The sequence below is a fragment of the Centruroides sculpturatus genome, unplaced genomic scaffold (genome assembly GCF_000671375.1).
Source record: "Centruroides sculpturatus isolate CEXI.00-Female unplaced genomic scaffold, Cexi_2.0 scaffold1758, whole genome shotgun sequence".
NCBI lineage: Eukaryota > Metazoa > Arthropoda > Arachnida > Scorpiones > Buthidae > Centruroides > Centruroides sculpturatus.
In genome coordinates, this window is record NW_019386085.1 from 113,503 (window position 1) to 132,587 (window position 19,085).

At 27.4% G+C, this 19,085-nt stretch overlaps 1 protein-coding gene across 1 annotated transcript in view; it reads left to right on the top strand.

The window, feature by feature from the left end:
* Positions 1-16,359, top strand: part of LOC111613502 — a 32,471-nt gene extending 16,112 nt beyond the window's left edge. Inside the window, exons 5-20 of the mRNA XM_023354850.1 lie at positions 923-994; positions 2,171-2,315; positions 3,824-4,154; positions 4,236-4,367; positions 4,442-4,655; positions 5,056-5,077; positions 5,132-5,247; positions 5,975-6,248; positions 7,058-7,821; positions 10,438-10,509; positions 11,686-11,830; positions 13,339-13,669; positions 13,751-13,882; positions 13,957-14,170; positions 14,571-14,649; positions 16,095-16,359. Coding sequence (XP_023210618.1) covers positions 923-994; positions 2,171-2,315; positions 3,824-4,154; positions 4,236-4,367; positions 4,442-4,655; positions 5,056-5,077; positions 5,132-5,247; positions 5,975-6,248; positions 7,058-7,821; positions 10,438-10,509; positions 11,686-11,830; positions 13,339-13,669; positions 13,751-13,882; positions 13,957-14,170; positions 14,571-14,649; positions 16,095-16,205 — 3,154 coding nt within the window. The 3' untranslated portion in view covers positions 16,206-16,359. The remainder of the gene's footprint in view (positions 1-922; positions 995-2,170; positions 2,316-3,823; positions 4,155-4,235; positions 4,368-4,441; positions 4,656-5,055; positions 5,078-5,131; positions 5,248-5,974; positions 6,249-7,057; positions 7,822-10,437; positions 10,510-11,685; positions 11,831-13,338; positions 13,670-13,750; positions 13,883-13,956; positions 14,171-14,570; positions 14,650-16,094) is intronic.
* Positions 16,360-19,085: the final 2,726 nt, after the last annotated feature.

Here is a 19,085-nt window from a genome sequence, read left to right on the forward strand (position 1 = left end):
TAGGTTAAATTAATGTATATCAATTAAAAAGAAACAATAAAAATATTCACTTAAAAAAAGTCAGTTATTTTAGATTGTAGGCATTTTTCACCTAAAAATTGTTTATCAATGTCATTTTCTAAGTCGTAGATTTTGTTCATTATTTCCGATGAAGTTTTACGAGACCTGTAGAATTTGCTAAACCAAAGTCTCTGCATACATCTGCCTTTTTTCTTCCACTTTCAACTGCTTTAATTATTTCTACTTTGCAGTCTAATGTTAACGCTTTCCTTTTTAAGCTAGCCATTTTACCTGATTTGATGCTAAACTACAACACGAATATGAGAGCTATGCAGACTAACCCACTGTCACGTCGTTTAAAGGGGTGGCGCATCTCACCCCATTGAATCAGGTGGTGACAGTACCACCCACAATTGTTCTAGGAAGCGGACTGTGACCCTAGGACTGAACACAGTATTTTCTTTGATAAATAAAATTTATAATTTAATTTTGTAAATTTAAGAGTGCTTCAAATATGATGTTAAAACAGGGTTTTATGTCGTTACAAGTGGGTTTTTTAACATTATCTAGTGTAGTAAAATCGTGGGACCGATAAAAATTTGACGTTATATTAGGGTTGTCGTTACATCCGATGTCGTTATAATCGGGTTAAACTGTACATACTTTTCTTTTCTTTAAGGCTATTTGGGCAGTTTATTCTCTGTTGTATTCTCAAGCAAACAATGCCTACAAGTACAGTACAGTATTTTCTGAGGAAACACTCTTACTTATTGTTTTTTAACTCCATTTTCGATAACCCGGCATTTTCACAAACTCTGCCACCCTTTGGTCCACATTAGGCTGAGTTTTCGGGACTCTGCTGTAATTTTCTTAGGTGAAATTATAAATTGTTTTTGTTGATGATAGAATGTTTTCATTATAGTCATGAAGAAGAAACTGATAACAATAAGGAAAAGAAACTGAAAAAATTGGGATATTCTTTAAGATCTAACAAGTAAGAAAGAGATTATCATTTGTTTATAGCTTTGAATAGATTGTCTAAGGGTGCATCCACACATTCAATTATTTTCTGTGCATTGGTTCATTATGGGAATGATGAATGTTTGTCTAGAATCTAGAAAATGGACAATTCTTGAACAATAATTTATGCCACTGCTTTTATAGTTATGAGTAATTCCTATCTGTTAATGAAAGAAAAGCCTAAAAGAAAAAGATGGTGAAAACACTTTACTAAAGAAGAAAAATGCAAAAATGAAAAAGAAAGGAATTTAAAAACAAACATAAAACCATATTGCAAAAATAGACCAGAAAAAATTACATAGAAAAAAGTAAAATAAATGTTTAAACTAAAAACCCAATTGAAAAATAAACTAAAAATTAAAGTAACAATACTGAAGACAAAAAAACAAGAAAATACATGAATCATTGGATGAACAATATGAATGCACAGAGATGAATAATCTTGATTTGGCAAGAATTTGCTGACAAGAATTGGGAAACAGCAAATACCAAACATTTGTCACAAGTAAACCATTCACGCTATTCAATGTTTGCCAAATGTTTGCTCAGCATTCAGCGAATAGTGAATGTATGAATAAACCCTAATGAGCATACTTTATTTTTTATGAAATGGAGTAAAGTGGATAAATGAAGCATACTAATAGTTTTATACATTAAAATTTTACATTTGAATATGAATTACATGTAATAATAATAAGAAATTAATAATAGTCTTATTCAGAACATTTTTTATTTTTAATATCTGGTATTTCACTGAAACATTTACATTACATGACATAACAAAACTTTTTATATTTTTATTTTATAAGAATAAAGATATAAAAAAGCTCTGTGATTTTATATAGTCTTATTATATATATTATTATTATTATTATTATTATTGAGAAGAAATTAAATTGAAAATAAAAGTCCATAATATTAAAATGGCGCATAAAAATATAGATATTTTCAATATTCCAGTTCGATATTACATTTAATAAACAATTTTATTATGTAAATAGTTAATTTTAAGTTATATTAGTCATAATAATAACTGTTACATACATGATAAATCAATGATTTTAAATTTAAATTGTACTATAATTTATTTTAAATTCTGTTGTTCATCACAAAATCTTTTATATCTTTATGATTTTCATTTTTTGTTTAGGAAACAAACAGATTTTGGAGTTAAAATTAATAATATTTGTATTGTTTCTAATGAAGACATAAAACCATTTTTTAATTTGAATAAAAAGCCATATGAAATGAAAGACCAGACTTTCTATCCTTTTGATAATGAGCCTACCCCCATGGTAAGTAATTTTATTCAGTTGTTTATAATAAATCATATTAGTGTAAAATATAATGTAATTAAACAAAGTTACTTTTTAATTATGAACATATTTGAAGAAAATTTATCAAAGGTTCAGAGATAAAAAGTTCACAATAGAAAACAAACTTTATAAGTGAATCTTAATTGTACTTCAGTTTATTGAATAATTAAATCTCAATTAAAATACTTTCCTGATTTAGCAGTAAAGTTTATTAAGACATTGTTCGTTGTTCCATATTTGGATTTGAATACTATAGTACGTATTCACTAATTCAACTAATTATTTGAATAGGCTGTTCAGATTACAGGGTTATCTATAAAGAAAAGAAAGTCAATGAATTACAGACAAAATTGTTAAAAAATAATACAACATTTGGTACAAATTCTTTGTGTTTCCTAAAATGCCCTGTGGTTTATTTTTGGCTAGAATATTTAGCAGAAAACAAGCAAAATTGATTTGAATTAGTGTGCACAGTATTTTATTCAATAGTTGCTTGTTTTAGTCTGTTTTTAATAGATTTTTATTTTTGGATATAGAGCATTAGAGCTAATGTACTATATACTGTTGCTCTTAACTAAAAAATTAAAATTAAATTTTAAAAACTCTTGTCATGTCTGTACAAATTACTTACAATATAAACTTTTTAAGCAAGATAAAAAGTTTGGAATTTTTCTAGATAAGAAGATATCAGATCATTTTAATAAATAATGAATAAGTATCTTAAATCATTCAAAAATAAAATATGTAGTAAAAGTATAAGTATACACATTTATATATATTTTCACCAATGTACAAAATTAATTTTATTCTCCTAAAATAATCAGCTAGATTCCATATAGTGGAATTTTGTTTTTACTATAAGAGATTTATACTGATTAAAAATTGATATAGATTTCTGTAAACATTCATTAGTACTTTAGATTGATGTTTCAGTTACCATTTTCATCTCTTCAGCCATTGATTTAATTAATAATGTGTGAAACAGATCTGGTCATTCATACCTAAATAGTTCAATGATGTTTGTTGGGAAAAGTCCAATCCAATTTTGCTGATCTGCTTACTTTGTAGCTAATATATTTGTAAATATAATATTTGATATTAATGACATAACATATTTTTAAATGTGTCTATGCATCTTAAATTTCAGTAAAATATATATAAAAAAATAAATTTAAAACAATGGGGTTGGTTGTATATATATGTATATATCAAAAAAGTAAAATTCTAAAAATAGTTTAATTTTAGAATTTTACTTTTCTGTTAAATTTCAATGTTCTTTTTGAATATTTACTGATAGATCTAGTGCTTGAATCTATCTCACTCCATAAATTTGATTTATACTTTTAACATATTTACTTTATTCATTTGTATAAAATTTAACTTATAAATTACTTTCAAAACTGAATATTTAAACATAAATTTTTTAAGATTTTTCTTAAAATATTACATATAATATACAAAAATGATACTAATATTTCATCTGACAGGAACAAACCTCAGAAAATGTATGTTTAGATCAAAAAGAAATTTCTGTTAGTGAAGTTCTTCCCTCAAGTCTTTTATTAACCCAGAATACAGAAGAGGATGTGAATACAAATCAAAATACTGTGGAAGAAGTTATAAGTGAAAATCAAGAATTAGTTAACTCTTCTTTAGAAAATGTGGAAAAAATATTTAAAAAGAAGAAGAAAAAAAAGAAAAAGAAAAATTTTGAAAAAATTCCAGATGAAGTAAAGAGTAATCCAGAACTTTTAAAATACTGGGCACAGAGATACAGATTATTTTCAAGATTTGACGAAGGAATTAAACTTGATTTTGGTATTTACATTTGTGTGATAAATGATAAAATCAAATTTAGCAGAAAGAAAACTTAACTGAAAATTTGTTACTTTATTATAGAATCTTGGTTTTCTGTAACGCCTGAACGTATTGCAGAACATATTGCTGAGAAATGTACCTGTGATTTAGTAATAGATGCATTTTGTGGAGCAGGTGGTAATACCATTCAATTTGCTCTTTATTGCAAGCAAGGTTAGTATATAATTATAATTATATAAATAAAATAATTGCACATATTATATTCACATATTATATTTATCTTTCAGTCATAGCTATAGATATTGATCCTGGTAAAATTCTTCTTGCTAAACATAATGCAGAAATATATGGAGTTGCTGACAGAATTGAATTTATAATTGCTGATTATTTTCATCTTGCACCAAAATTAAAAGCTGATGTAGTGTTTTTAAGTCCACCTTGGGGAGGGCCTGAATATTTAGAATCTGAAGAATATGATCTGAATTCAATGGGTCTTGACTGATATCCTTTTTATTTTATTGTGCATATGCATATATAGGTGTATTTACAGACAATTCTTTAAATTTATCTACATTATAGTCATGAGTGTCAACTCTAAGAGATACCATTCAGTCCCTAATAATAATTTAAGATGTTCCACTCTCCCCAAAGTTGGAAGGCCTGGCACCACTTAAAATGCTATTGGGGGCTGAATGGGTTCTAGCTCTATAGAATTGCACCATGATTATAGTTACAGACTAAATGGATGCTAACTGTGTGATGATATGAAAATACTTATCTTTTTATGATATTCAGTATACAAATTTATTAAATGTACATTAATTAATAATAATTCTTAACTTTATCTAAAATTTATATTTCTTTTTAATTATATCATAGAAATATTTCTTAACATTTGTACTAATCATTTATTTGAAGTAACNGTTTACCATTTTATAGTAATTAAAAATATAAAAAACTTTTAGTAATAAAAACAGACCAATTCTGCATACTGCATCATTATGGTCATATCTATGTGCGGCGGCATTGAGGGATACAATCGTTGCCAGTGTACATTCATTGTCATCATGCAGGCCCAGCACCTGGAGAGATGGTATGGTGTGCCATTGGATGACAATCCTGGTCACCTCTTGTTTGCATGAATGATAATTTAGATAGCCATTGTTACATTTGTGATGTGTTAATTAAGGCCTGTTGCTGTGTCCTATCTTTGAAGTTTCCATTACGCTACCTTTCATTAGGACAATGCACAACCGCTTGTTGCCCATGCTGTCCTGACCTTCCTGAATACAGAATGTGTTTGACTGTTGCCGCGGCCATCATGTTCCCCCGATGTGTCACCAATTGAGAACATCTGGTCATTGGTTGCCGAGAAAGTGGCATGCCACCACTTGCCAATAAGTACAATAGATGAACTCTGTTATAGAGTTTAACCCACCAGCCAAACTGTTTGACTCAATGCCCAGCCTGATTACAGCTGTTAATGCTGCCAGAGGCAACTGCTCTTGGTACTGATTTCTGCATGCTCTGTACCTCAAAATTACTTGTCAATTTAATTATGTCTCCCTCACATTATACTGTATGTGTACAATAAATATGGTTCTGATATTTGATTTATTTACTGGTGTAGCATTTTTAGTGGCCAGCAGTGTATTTTGGTTTTAAGCATAAGGGATTTTTAATGAATATATAGGAATATTTTCTTTTTTTTAATCATTTGATAGTTAAAATATAAATTATTTTCTAATTTTATTAGTAGTTTAATTTTGAAATAAAGTAAATTAAGTATATGTATATAATTGTAAGTTTATTTTCTCTAGGGATACTGATTTATACAAGATGGGATTATCATCATTATGTAAACTTGCAAAATTAAAAAATTCAATTTCATTGATTGAAAATAATGATATTTGCTCTAAAAATACTTACTGCAAATGTGAAAATTTTAATAATGAAAACTTTGACACAAGAAGTTACCCAAACAGCGGACATGACTTGGAACGTAGTGAAATTGAAGAAGAATACATGGAAGAAGTTCTAGAAGATCAAAAATTGATGTTAGAATTAGGTTTACCAATTCAGTTTGGTAAACAGGTAAAAACAGCGATCATTCTTTTACATAGAATTTTAACTTAAATTAATTGTCTCTATTTATTCATAATTAGTTTTAGTAATCATCTATTGAATTGCTAGATTCTGTTGACTATAATTTGGTTATTAATTAATCAAATCTTCACTGGTATTATCATTAGCTAAACTTCTCCACCAGGCCGAACACGATATTAGCAAAGCCAAACTCTTTCCTGTCCCTGTAGGAGATTCTATTAAGCAATTCTGTCTTCTGGTTAATCCTTTTATTATTTTATCCATAATTGCCAATTGGGTAGGATACGCCTTGCACGGAAACACGAGAGGAACCCTCTGAATGCAGTATGACCTCCCTCCGTTTTCTCCCGGTGTCGACAGAGATTCCATGTTTATTCGAATCTACAAAATTCTTCCTCTTAACACGCAAAATCCTAGTAAAGCCTCGACGACGACCATAAACGTCACCTTTAACACAACCATCATTTCCTATTATATCATTTTAATAATATAATTTAGACTAAGATAGACAGGCTGATATCTTATATGAATGTTAATACAAGAATATTAATCCTCCTATTTTGCATAATAGCATCTTTGTGTAAGATGTGGATTTGAATCTACTTGAGTTGACTTTTTCTTCCAAAAGTTTTAAATTATTTGATTTAATTTTTTTACTTTGAGATATTTTCTAATAATATATAATATACTCTTTAATAAGTATTATTATGATTGCTATTTTTGTCATTGTGAATGCGAAATGTATGGAAATCAATGTTATAAAAATAATAATAATAATTTTTCTTTATATTTCATAGAATTCTGCAAAAATGAAGAAGAAAAAATCAAATAGTTGTCAGTGTATGAAGAAAGAAAAATACAATGATTATTATTTAAATGAATTTCATCAAGAAACAAATTATGATTATTCTACAGATGAAATTCATCAAAGTAAGTTAATTCAAGAATGGGAAATATATTGGTCTACTAATGGAGAGACTTTAATATGGAATAGTTGGGTAGAAAAATATAAAGATTTTATAGATCCAAATTATGAAAATAATTTGAATTCAAAATATAACTCTAACAATGAACAATTAGTTGAGTCAGAAAAAGATCAAAGAATTTCAGATGGTTCAAATAATGATTTATTATGTGAAAGTTTATCCAAAAACACTGAAGAATCAAGTGATAATTCTGCACATAATAAAATAGATAGCATTCATAATCCATGGAAAGATATCTGGGACAGTCACTGTAAAGAAATATACGAACTTCATTATGAGAAATTTGTGACTTCTTTTTATGGAAGCCAAAACTTAACAAATATTCAACAGAAATTTACAAATGTACAGAATAGGTTAAGTGAACTGAATTTAGTTGAATCTGCCGATCATAATGATTCTTCTTCTGAGAAACAGCATAAAACAAATTGTGAAGAAAATACTGATTCTGGACAGAATAAAGTTAATTGTGAAAAAACAGGTGATGGTAATATATCAGTGTCATCTAATAATAATAATGATGATGATGATGATGATGATGATCCTCCTGAAGAAATTCCATTTAAAATCAAAAGAAGGTTAGTTATTGATTGTCATATCTCTTAATAAAGTTATAAATTTGATATCAATAAAAAAAATTGTTATTTTTATTTATCTAAATGCTTATACAAAGTGGTCCCATTAGAAATTCTCCATTTTTATTTCACTATTTCTCCACAAGTCAAAGTAAACTGTACAGGCAATTTAAGTATGACTCACCAAGTTTAAATACAAAAATCAATAAACTTTCATATACAGTAGTCTCTCGAAAACTCGGCACTCGATAACCCGGCAGTCTGGATAACTTGGCCACACCCTAGCAGGGCAAAAAAATCCTTAGTTAATTAATTTTCATTATAGACAGCTTTATGCCTCATAAAGTATTTTTCTGGGGTCTGTCTTATCAGGTAAATTACTGTACACAGTGTATTCATTAATTTTCATTTTCATGTAGTAAAAGCTCTATGCCTTCATAAAGGATGTACTTTTCCTTTGTTTAAGGGTATTTGGGCAGTTTATTCTCTGTTGTATTTTCAAGTAAACAATACATACAAGTACAATACAGTATTTTCTGAGGAAACACTCATACTTATTTTTTTTTAACCCCATTCCCGATAACCCGGCATTTTCACAAACTCGGCCACCCTTCAGTCCACATTAGGCTGAGTTTACGAGACTCTACTGTATCATCAGACAGCAGTTGGACAGAGGATTTCCAGTCAATATTTAATTTATACTTATGTGCTCTGAAGTATTTCAGGTGTAACAGCTGCAATAACATTTTGGATGTGTTTATGCAGCTGCTGGATGTTTCATATGGAAGTTCAAACACCATCTTTGACACATATTCATAAGAAGTGAGGTGATCTGATAATCAAGGAATGGATTTCCTTCTTCCAATTCACCTGCTGGGAACTCTTCATTCAGTTTTTTTTTTCTTTGTATTGATCTGTAGCCAAATTCAAAATTTATTCCAAAGCTCATATAACACTCTTGTAATATCACAATATGACATTAAAATGAAACAATATATACTGAAATTAATTCATCAACAGTTCAAATTAGGGAATTTTATATGGAACACTTTGTATTACAGTAGAGTCCCGAAAACTCGGCCACAACCTGGCAGGACGAAAAAACCCCTAGTTAATTTTCATTATAGACAACTTTATGCCTCATAAAGCATTTTTCTGAAACCTGTCTTATCAGGTAAATTACTGTACACTGTGTATTCATTAACTTTCAATTTCATGTAATAAAGGCTCTATGCCTTTATAAAGTACAGTTTAACCTGCTTATAACATCATCCATGGGACCGGCAGTTTTTTGACGTTATAACCAAGTGTCGTCGTCTGCGGGGTCATAATTTCAGTCCCATAAAATATCAAGTCTGTTTAAGAATCTATTATAAAATTCATCTAATTTAATATCGTATGTATAAAAGTGCAAACTAAACATTTAAATCAACTTTATTTACATTATTATGTCTAAATTTACAACGATGTAATTAAAAATTTCAAAAATTATTTTTTATAAAAAATTTTTATTTGTCAAGTTTCGATAATAGCGGCACTTTCGGTTTTGAGAATAATGTCGAATCAAAAGGCAACAAAAAGTTAAATTAAGCAAGAAATGAGAAAATTATCATCCAGGTGTTATTAACGCCTGGATGATAATTTTCTCGTTTCTTGCTTATCTATCAATAGACATGAAGTCCAATATCTTTCACTTTTAGGTTAAATTAATGTATATCAATTAAAAAGAAACAATAAAAATATTCACTTAAAAAAAGTCAGTTATTTTAGATTGTAGGCATTTTTCACCTAAAAATTGTTTATCAATGTCATTTTCTAAGTCGTAGATTTTGTTCATTATTTCCGATGAAGTTTTACGAGACCTGTAGAATTTGCTAAACTAAAGTCTCTGCATACATCTGCCTTTTTTCTTCCACTTTCAACTGCTTTAATTATTTCTACTTTGCAGTCTAATGTTAACGCTTTCCTTTTTAAGCTAGCCATTTTACCTGATTTGATGCTAAACTACAACACAAATATGAGAGCTATGCAGACTAACCCACTGTCACGTCGTTTAAAGGGGTGGCGCATCTCACCCCATTGAATCAGGTGGTGACAGTACCACCCACAATTGTTCTAGGAAGCGGACTGTGACCCTAGGACTGAACACAGTATTTTCTTTGATAAATAAAATTTATAATTTAATTTTGTAAATTTAAGAGTGCTTCAAATATGATGTTAAAACAGGGTTTTATGTCGTTACAAGTGGGTTTTTTAACATTATCTAGTGTAGTAAAATCGTGGGACCGATAAAAATTTGACGTTATATTAGGGTTGTCGTTACATCCGATGTCGTTATAATCGGGTTAAACTGTACATACTTTTCTTTTCTTTAAGGCTATTTGGGCAGTTTATTCTCTGTTGTATTCTCAAGCAAACAATGCCTACAAGTACAGTACAGTATTTTCTGAGGAAACACTCTTACTTATTGTTTTTTAACTCCATTTTCGATAACCCGGCATTTTCACAAACTCTGCCACCCTTTGGTCCACATTAGGCTGAGTTTTCGGGACTCTGCTGTAATTTTCTTAGGTGAAATTATAAATTGTTTTTGTTGATGATAGAATGTTTTCATTATAGTCATGAAGAAGAAACTGATAACAATAAGGAAAAGAAACTGAAAAAATTGGGATATTCTTTAAGATCTAACAAGTAAGAAAGAGATTATCATTTGTTTATAGCTTTGAATAGATTGTCTAAGGGTGCATCCACACATTCAATTATTTTCTGTGCATTGGTTCATTATGGGAATGATGAATGTTTGTCTAGAATCTAGAAAATGGACAATTCTTGAACAATAATTTATGCCACTGCTTTTATAGTTATGAGTAATTCCTATCTGTTAATGAAAGAAAAGCCTAAAAGAAAAAGATGGTGAAAACACTTTACTAAAGAAGAAAAATGCAAAAATGAAAAAGAAAGGAATTTAAAAACAAACATAAAACCATATTGCAAAAATAGACCAGAAAAAATTACATAGAAAAAAGTAAAATAAATGTTTAAACTAAAAACCCAATTGAAAAATAAACTAAAAATTAAAGTAACAATACTGAAGACAAAAAAACAAGAAAATACATGAATCATTGGATGAACAATATGAATGCACAGAGATGAATAATCTTGATTTGGCAAGAATTTGCTGACAAGAATTGGGAAACAGCAAATACCAAACATTTGTCACAAGTAAACCATTCACGCTATTCAATGTTTGCCAAATGTTTGCTCAGCATTCAGCGAATAGTGAATGTATGAATAAACCCTAATGAGCATACTTTATTTTTTATGAAATGGAGTAAAGTGGATAAATGAAGCATACTAATAGTTTTATACATTAAAATTTTACATTTGAATATGAATTACATGTAATAATAATAAGAAATTAATAATAGTCTTATTCAGAACATTTTTTATTTTTAATATCTGGTATTTCACTGAAACATTTACATTACATGACATAACAAAACTTTTTATATTTTTATTTTATAAGAATAAAGATATAAAAAAGCTCTGTGATTTTATATAGTCTTATTATATATATTATTATTATTATTATTATTATTGAGAAGAAATTAAATTGAAAATAAAAGTCCATAATATTAAAATGGCGCATAAAAATATAGATATTTTCAATATTCCAGTTCGATATTACATTTAATAAACAATTTTATTATGTAAATAGTTAATTTTAAGTTATATTAGTCATAATAATAACTGTTACATACATGATAAATCAATGATTTTAAATTTAAATTGTACTATAATTTATTTTAAATTCTGTTGTTCATCACAAAATCTTTTATATCTTTATGATTTTCATTTTTTGTTTAGGAAACAAACAGATTTTGGAGTTAAAATTAATAATATTTGTATTGTTTCTAATGAAGACATAAAACCATTTTTTAATTTGAATAAAAAGCCATATGAAATGAAAGACCAGACTTTCTATCCTTTTGATAATGAGCCTACCCCCATGGTAAGTAATTTTATTCAGTTGTTTATAATAAATCATATTAGTGTAAAATATAATGTAATTAAACAAAGTTACTTTTTAATTATGAACATATTTGAAGAAAATTTATCAAAGGTTCAGAGATAAAAAGTTCACAATAGAAAACAAACTTTATAAGTGAATCTTAATTGTACTTCAGTTTATTGAATAATTAAATCTCAATTAAAATACTTTCCTGATTTAGCAGTAAAGTTTATTAAGACATTGTTCGTTGTTCCATATTTGGATTTGAATACTATAGTACGTATTCACTAATTCAACTAATTATTTGAATAGGCTGTTCAGATTACAGGGTTATCTATAAAGAAAAGAAAGTCAATGAATTACAGACAAAATTGTTAAAAAATAATACAACATTTGGTACAAATTCTTTGTGTTTCCTAAAATGCCCTGTGGTTTATTTTTGGCTAGAATATTTAGCAGAAAACAAGCAAAATTGATTTGAATTAGTGTGCACAGTATTTTATTCAATAGTTGCTTGTTTTAGTCTGTTTTTAATAGATTTTTATTTTTGGATATAGAGCATTAGAGCTAATGTACTATATACTGTTGCTCTTAACTAAAAAATTAAAATTAAATTTTAAAAACTCTTGTCATGTCTGTACAAATTACTTACAATATAAACTTTTTAAGCAAGATAAAAAGTTTGGAATTTTTCTAGATAAGAAGATATCAGATCATTTTAATAAATAATGAATAAGTATCTTAAATCATTCAAAAATAAAATATGTAGTAAAAGTATAAGTATACACATTTATATATATTTTCACCAATGTACAAAATTAATTTTATTCTCCTAAAATAATCAGCTAGATTCCATATAGTGGAATTTTGTTTTTACTATAAGAGATTTATACTGATTAAAAATTGATATAGATTTCTGTAAACATTCATTAGTACTTTAGATTGATGTTTCAGTTACCATTTTCATCTCTTCAGCCATTGATTTAATTAATAATGTGTGAAACAGATCTGGTCATTCATACCTAAATAGTTCAATGATGTTTGTTGGGAAAAGTCCAATCCAATTTTGCTGATCTGCTTACTTTGTAGCTAATATATTTGTAAATATAATATTTGATATTAATGACATAACATATTTTTAAATGTGTCTATGCATCTTAAATTTCAGTAAAATATATATAAAAAAATAAATTTAAAACAATGGGGTTGGTTGTATATATATGTATATATCAAAAAAGTAAAATTCTAAAAATAGTTTAATTTTAGAATTTTACTTTTCTGTTAAATTTCAATGTTCTTTTTGAATATTTACTGATAGATCTAGTGCTTGAATCTATCTCACTCCATAAATTTGATTTATACTTTTAACATATTTACTTTATTCATTTGTATAAAATTTAACTTATAAATTACTTTCAAAACTGAATATTTAAACATAAATTTTTTAAGATTTTTCTTAAAATATTACATATAATATACAAAAATGATACTAATATTTCATCTGACAGGAACAAACCTCAGAAAATGTATGTTTAGATCAAAAAGAAATTTCTGTTAGTGAAGTTCTTCCCTCAAGTCTTTTATTAACCCAGAATACAGAAGAGGATGTGAATACAAATCAAAATACTGTGGAAGAAGTTATAAGTGAAAATCAAGAATTAGTTAACTCTTCTTTAGAAAATGTGGAAAAAATATTTAAAAAGAAGAAGAAAAAAAAGAAAAAGAAAAATTTTGAAAAAATTCCAGATGAAGTAAAGAGTAATCCAGAACTTTTAAAATACTGGGCACAGAGATACAGATTATTTTCAAGATTTGACGAAGGAATTAAACTTGATTTTGGTATTTACATTTGTGTGATAAATGATAAAATCAAATTTAGCAGAAAGAAAACTTAACTGAAAATTTGTTACTTTATTATAGAATCTTGGTTTTCTGTAACGCCTGAACGTATTGCAGAACATATTGCTGAGAAATGTACCTGTGATTTAGTAATAGATGCATTTTGTGGAGCAGGTGGTAATACCATTCAATTTGCTCTTTATTGCAAGCAAGGTTAGTATATAATTATAATTATATAAATAAAATAATTGCACATATTATATTCACATGTTATATTTATCTTTCAGTCATAGCTATAGATATTGATCCTGGTAAAATTCTTCTTGCTAAACATAATGCAGAAATATATGGAGTTGCTGACAGAATTGAATTTATAATTGCTGATTATTTTCATCTTGCACCAAAATTAAAAGCTGATGTAGTGTTTTTAAGTCCACCTTGGGGAGGGCCTGAATATTTAGAATCTGAAGAATATGATCTGAATTCAATGGGTCTTGACTGATATCCTTTTTATTTTATTGTGCATATGCATATATAGGTGTATTTACAGACAATTCTTTAAATTTATCTACATTATAGTCATGAGTGTCAACTCTAAGAGATACCATTCAGTCCCTAATAATAATTTAAGATGTTCCACTCTCCCCAAAGTTGGAAGGCCTGGCACCACTTAAAATGCTATTGGGGGCTGAATGGGTTCTAGCTCTATAGAATTGCACCATGATTATAGTTACAGACTAAATGGATGCTAACTGTGTGATGATATGAAAATACTTATCTTTTTATGATATTCAGTATACAAATTTATTAAATGTACATTAATTAATAATAATTCTTAACTTTATCTAAAATTTATATTTCTTTTTAATTATATCATAGAAATATTTCTTAACATTTGTACTAATCATTTATTTGAAGTAACCAAAAAAATAACTAAGAATATTGCATTTTTTGCTCCAAGGAATACATGTGTTAACCAGGTGAGTAGTTTTTAAATAACATCATCATCAAATATCTTTTTAAAGATCAACAGATATATTTTTCAAATACTGTGTATTTGATAAGTTCAGTACAATTCTATTTTTATATCATTGATATATTATTTTTTAAAGGAATTATTAATTCATACTTCATCTGAAAAAATTAATTCTTGTATTAATTTTTTTAACTCTGTTATATCACATTGTATTATCATCATTTTATTTGCAGTTATATTCTTAAGAATTTCATTTTATTTATTAATAATTTCTTTATTATAACTATATATACAAATTCATCTAATGTATAAACCAATGAATAAACAACTACTACTCACTGAATATGTAAGATATATATATATATATATATATTTGTATATATATGAATTATACCTGTATTTTAACTAAAACAAGCAATTGGAACAGGAATATTTTGAAAATTAATAAATGAAAGTTTTGATTTTAACATCAATGAAATTTAAATAATAATAATAATTTAATATTCATTTCTTGTTTAATAATTATCTGAAGTTTTGAAATATTTTCTTCTTTTTGAGTGTGTTCTTGAATTCCATGTATACAGGATGGTTATAAATTATTGAGTGCATTTCAGGAATAAAAAAATAACACAAACATAATGACCTCTGTCTTGTTTCAGATGATAGAGTAGCTGTAAAAGATTGACTAAACATAAGTGGCCTTATGATGGAAAATTATGGAACCTTCTTTTCTAAGCATACATAACACTCTACATACCTTGATATGTTGTAGGATTATGCATGCAATTCCACAAATCGAATACTTGAAATTGAAAAGTGAACATTTACTTCCAGCAAGATGGGGTTTAATTGTTCAGGACTACCTACAGGAAAAATTTCCTGATTGGCTGCAGAAGACCAATTTCCTGGACACCTCAATTCCCCAACATTACACCACTGGATTTATTTCTTTGGGGTTTTTTAAAGACAGGGTGTACACAGCAAAGATTTGTAATATTTAAGAACTGAAAAGATGAATTGATGAAGTCACACTGGGGGACTAACTGCTGAAATGAGCTGTAACACATGGTGCAAAATGGAATGCAGCCTGGATATTTTGTGCACTACACATGGAGCTCATATATAATTTAAAGTGTAAAATATATATAATGGCCTATTAAATAAAACAGCATACATATGAATACTTTTTTATTCCTCCCTGAAATGTGCTCAATAATTTATAACCACCCTGTATATTTACTAGGTTTTTTTAATACGGTTATATTTAAGGGATAAACTTGTATTTTCTTCCAAATCAATGAAGATGATTAGTAATTATATATTTTTAAAGAAATAGTTTAAAATAAATAGGTTTCAGGAATATTAAATAATATACCATATAAGTTGTATTTTCCTTGTATCTTTTATAATTGAAATATAATTCTATGTTTTTATTGCATATTTATTTAGCTCATCAAACTAGCAGGGCCTGGAAACAATGTGGAAATTGAACAAAATCTTCTAAATAGACGACTAAAGACTATAACTGCATATTATGGAAATTTAGTGAAGACTGTGTAAAGAAAGAAAAGTGCAGTTTTGTATATATGTATGAAATGTCATTTTATAATATAAATAACATTTTATATATTTAAACCGTTTCATTAAAATAAATCTTTATTTTAACATTTCAATTAAACTAGATTAAAGATCCCAAGTATAATTATTAATTTTAGATTATTTAAATCTGAGTTGTTCATGAATGTTTCATACAATTTTCTGACAAAGTTCTTTTAAATATGAGAAATGTTTAAGAAACAGTGATAATTGACACACATACATTCCCAATCTATATACAGAAAAGTAAAGTTTAAAATTATGATTTGTCAGAAATATTTTCTTGAAAATTGATTATTTTAGTTTGTAAAATAGAAAAGAAGTAAGAAATATTGTAAATTTTACCATTTAAACTTCTGCTTAAATTCATTAATGACAATCATTTTGAAACATTTAGTTTAAACTAAATTGAATATAAATGAAAAATAACGGTTATGTAATTAAAATTTTTACAGATATTACGTTAATTTAAATTCTTTAAAAATTTTAAAGTTATATATTTAATCTTAAATCATAAGCTACTTTCTTGATATAAACTAGATTTAATTACATTTCTCTACTATATTTCCAATTGTTAGAATTTTTAAAAATTCTATCACCATAAGTATCCTAAAAGTTGGTTAAAAAAGCATATGTGAAACATTTCATGCTATTCTGGAAAACATATTAATGCTTGCAGTTTTATGACTACTGAAACTGAAATTTTGTTTCATTTTAACTTCTCTTTATAGACAGTTATAAAAAAAAATACATGTTTTAGAATTTATGGAAGACATTTTACACTTCTGCATTTGGAGCTAGAATTATTTAAGATGACCAAGACAAAACCTTTCTCACTAGTTTCTAGCCATTTATACACTGTTTTCGGCCGACGCTCTACAGACCACAATAAATTTATTTATTTGTTGAAGTTTGAAAGAAAAGAGTAGCATGGGATGAGACTTAAACCCACAACTCCTCACTATGCAGATGAGTTAGTAATTATGCTATTTGGTCTTTCATCCAGAAGTGAAGATTGAAGAAGGCCAAAAACGTTCGTCCTCGTGTATAAACGGCTAGAAACTAGTGAGAAAGGTTTTGTCTTGGAAAACGTTTTACTGCATTAAATACATAAATTTATTATTACAATAGAAATTTATGCTTTACAATGGAACAAATTTGATGGTAAATTTTCAGCAACCTTTCCCTAATTTTTGATGATTACCCTATTAGTATAAACAATTAGTAGATTCCTTAGAGTTGAATATGATAAAAACAATCAGTTCAGTTTAGTCTATTGTTTTTGAACAGTTAATTAATTTACAGTCGTGCCAAACATTTAATTCCTGTGCACAGTTTGTGGTCTGTAGCATTTCAGGTCACAACTTGTCTGGTGTTTAGCATTGCTAAACAATCAACACACCAAATTTTACTGCCAGTTAACTCTGTACACTGTGTATCACAGACAGTTATCAAAATTAAAAATGTTTACTGTCACTCTTAACCTGTATTTGAGTATGATTAATTTTTTTTTGTTTTTACTCCTTTAAAACTGGGAAAAGCCATCAATATTTGGGCGAATACATCACTTCTAATGCAATTTTACCTCATAAAATACATTTCTTGAAAATATTTAAATGTAANGTTATATTAGGGTTGTCGTTACATCCGATGTCGTTATAATCGGGTTAAACTGTACATACTTTTCTTTTCTTTAAGGCTATTTGGGCAGTTTATTCTCTGTTGTATTCTCAAGCAAACAATGCCTACAAGTACAGTACAGTATTTTCTGAGGAAACACTCTTACTTATTGTTTTTTAACTCCATTTTCGATAACCCGGCATTTTCACAAACTCTGCCACCCTTTGGTCCACATTAGGCTGAGTTTTCGGGACTCTGCTGTAATTTTCTTAGGTGAAATTATAAATTGTTTTTGTTGATGATAGAATGTTTTCATTATAGTCATGAAGAAGAAACTGATAACAATAAGGAAAAGAAACTGAAAAAATTGGGATATTCTTTAAGATCTAACAAGTAAGAAAGAGATTATCATTTGTTTATAGCTTTGAATAGATTGTCTAAGGGTGCATCCACACATTCAATTATTTTCTGTGCATTGGTTCATTATGGGAATGATGAATGTTTGTCTAGAATCTAGAAAATGGACAATTCTTGAACAATAATTTATGCCACTGCTTTTATAGTTATGAGTAATTCCTATCTGTTAATGAAAGAAAAGCCTAAAAGAAAAAGATGGTGAAAACACTTTACCAAAGAAGAAAAATGCAAAAATGAAAAAGAAAGGAATTTAAAAACAAACATAAAACCATATTGCAAAAATAGACCAGAAAAAATTACATAGAAAAAAGTAAAATAAATGTTTAAACTAAAAACCCAATTGAAAAATAAACTAAAAATTAAAGTAACAATACTGAAGACAAAAAAACAAGAAAATACATGAATCATTGGATGAACAATATGAATGCACAGAGATGAATAATCTTGATTTGGCAAGAATTTGCTGACAAGAATTGGGAAACAGCAAATACCAAACATTTGTCACAAGTAAACCATTCACGCTATTCAATGTTTGCCAAATGTTTGCTCAGCATTCAGCGAATAGTGAATGTATGAATAAACCCTAATGAGCATACTTTATTTTTTATGAAATGGAGTAAAGTGGATAAATGAAGCATACTAATAGTTTTATACATTAAAATTTTACATTTGAATATGAATTACATGTAATAATAATAAGAAATTAATAATAGTCTTATTCAGAACATTTTTTATTTTTAATATCTGGTATTTCACTGAAACATTTACATTACATGACATAACAAAACTTTTTATATTTTTATTTTA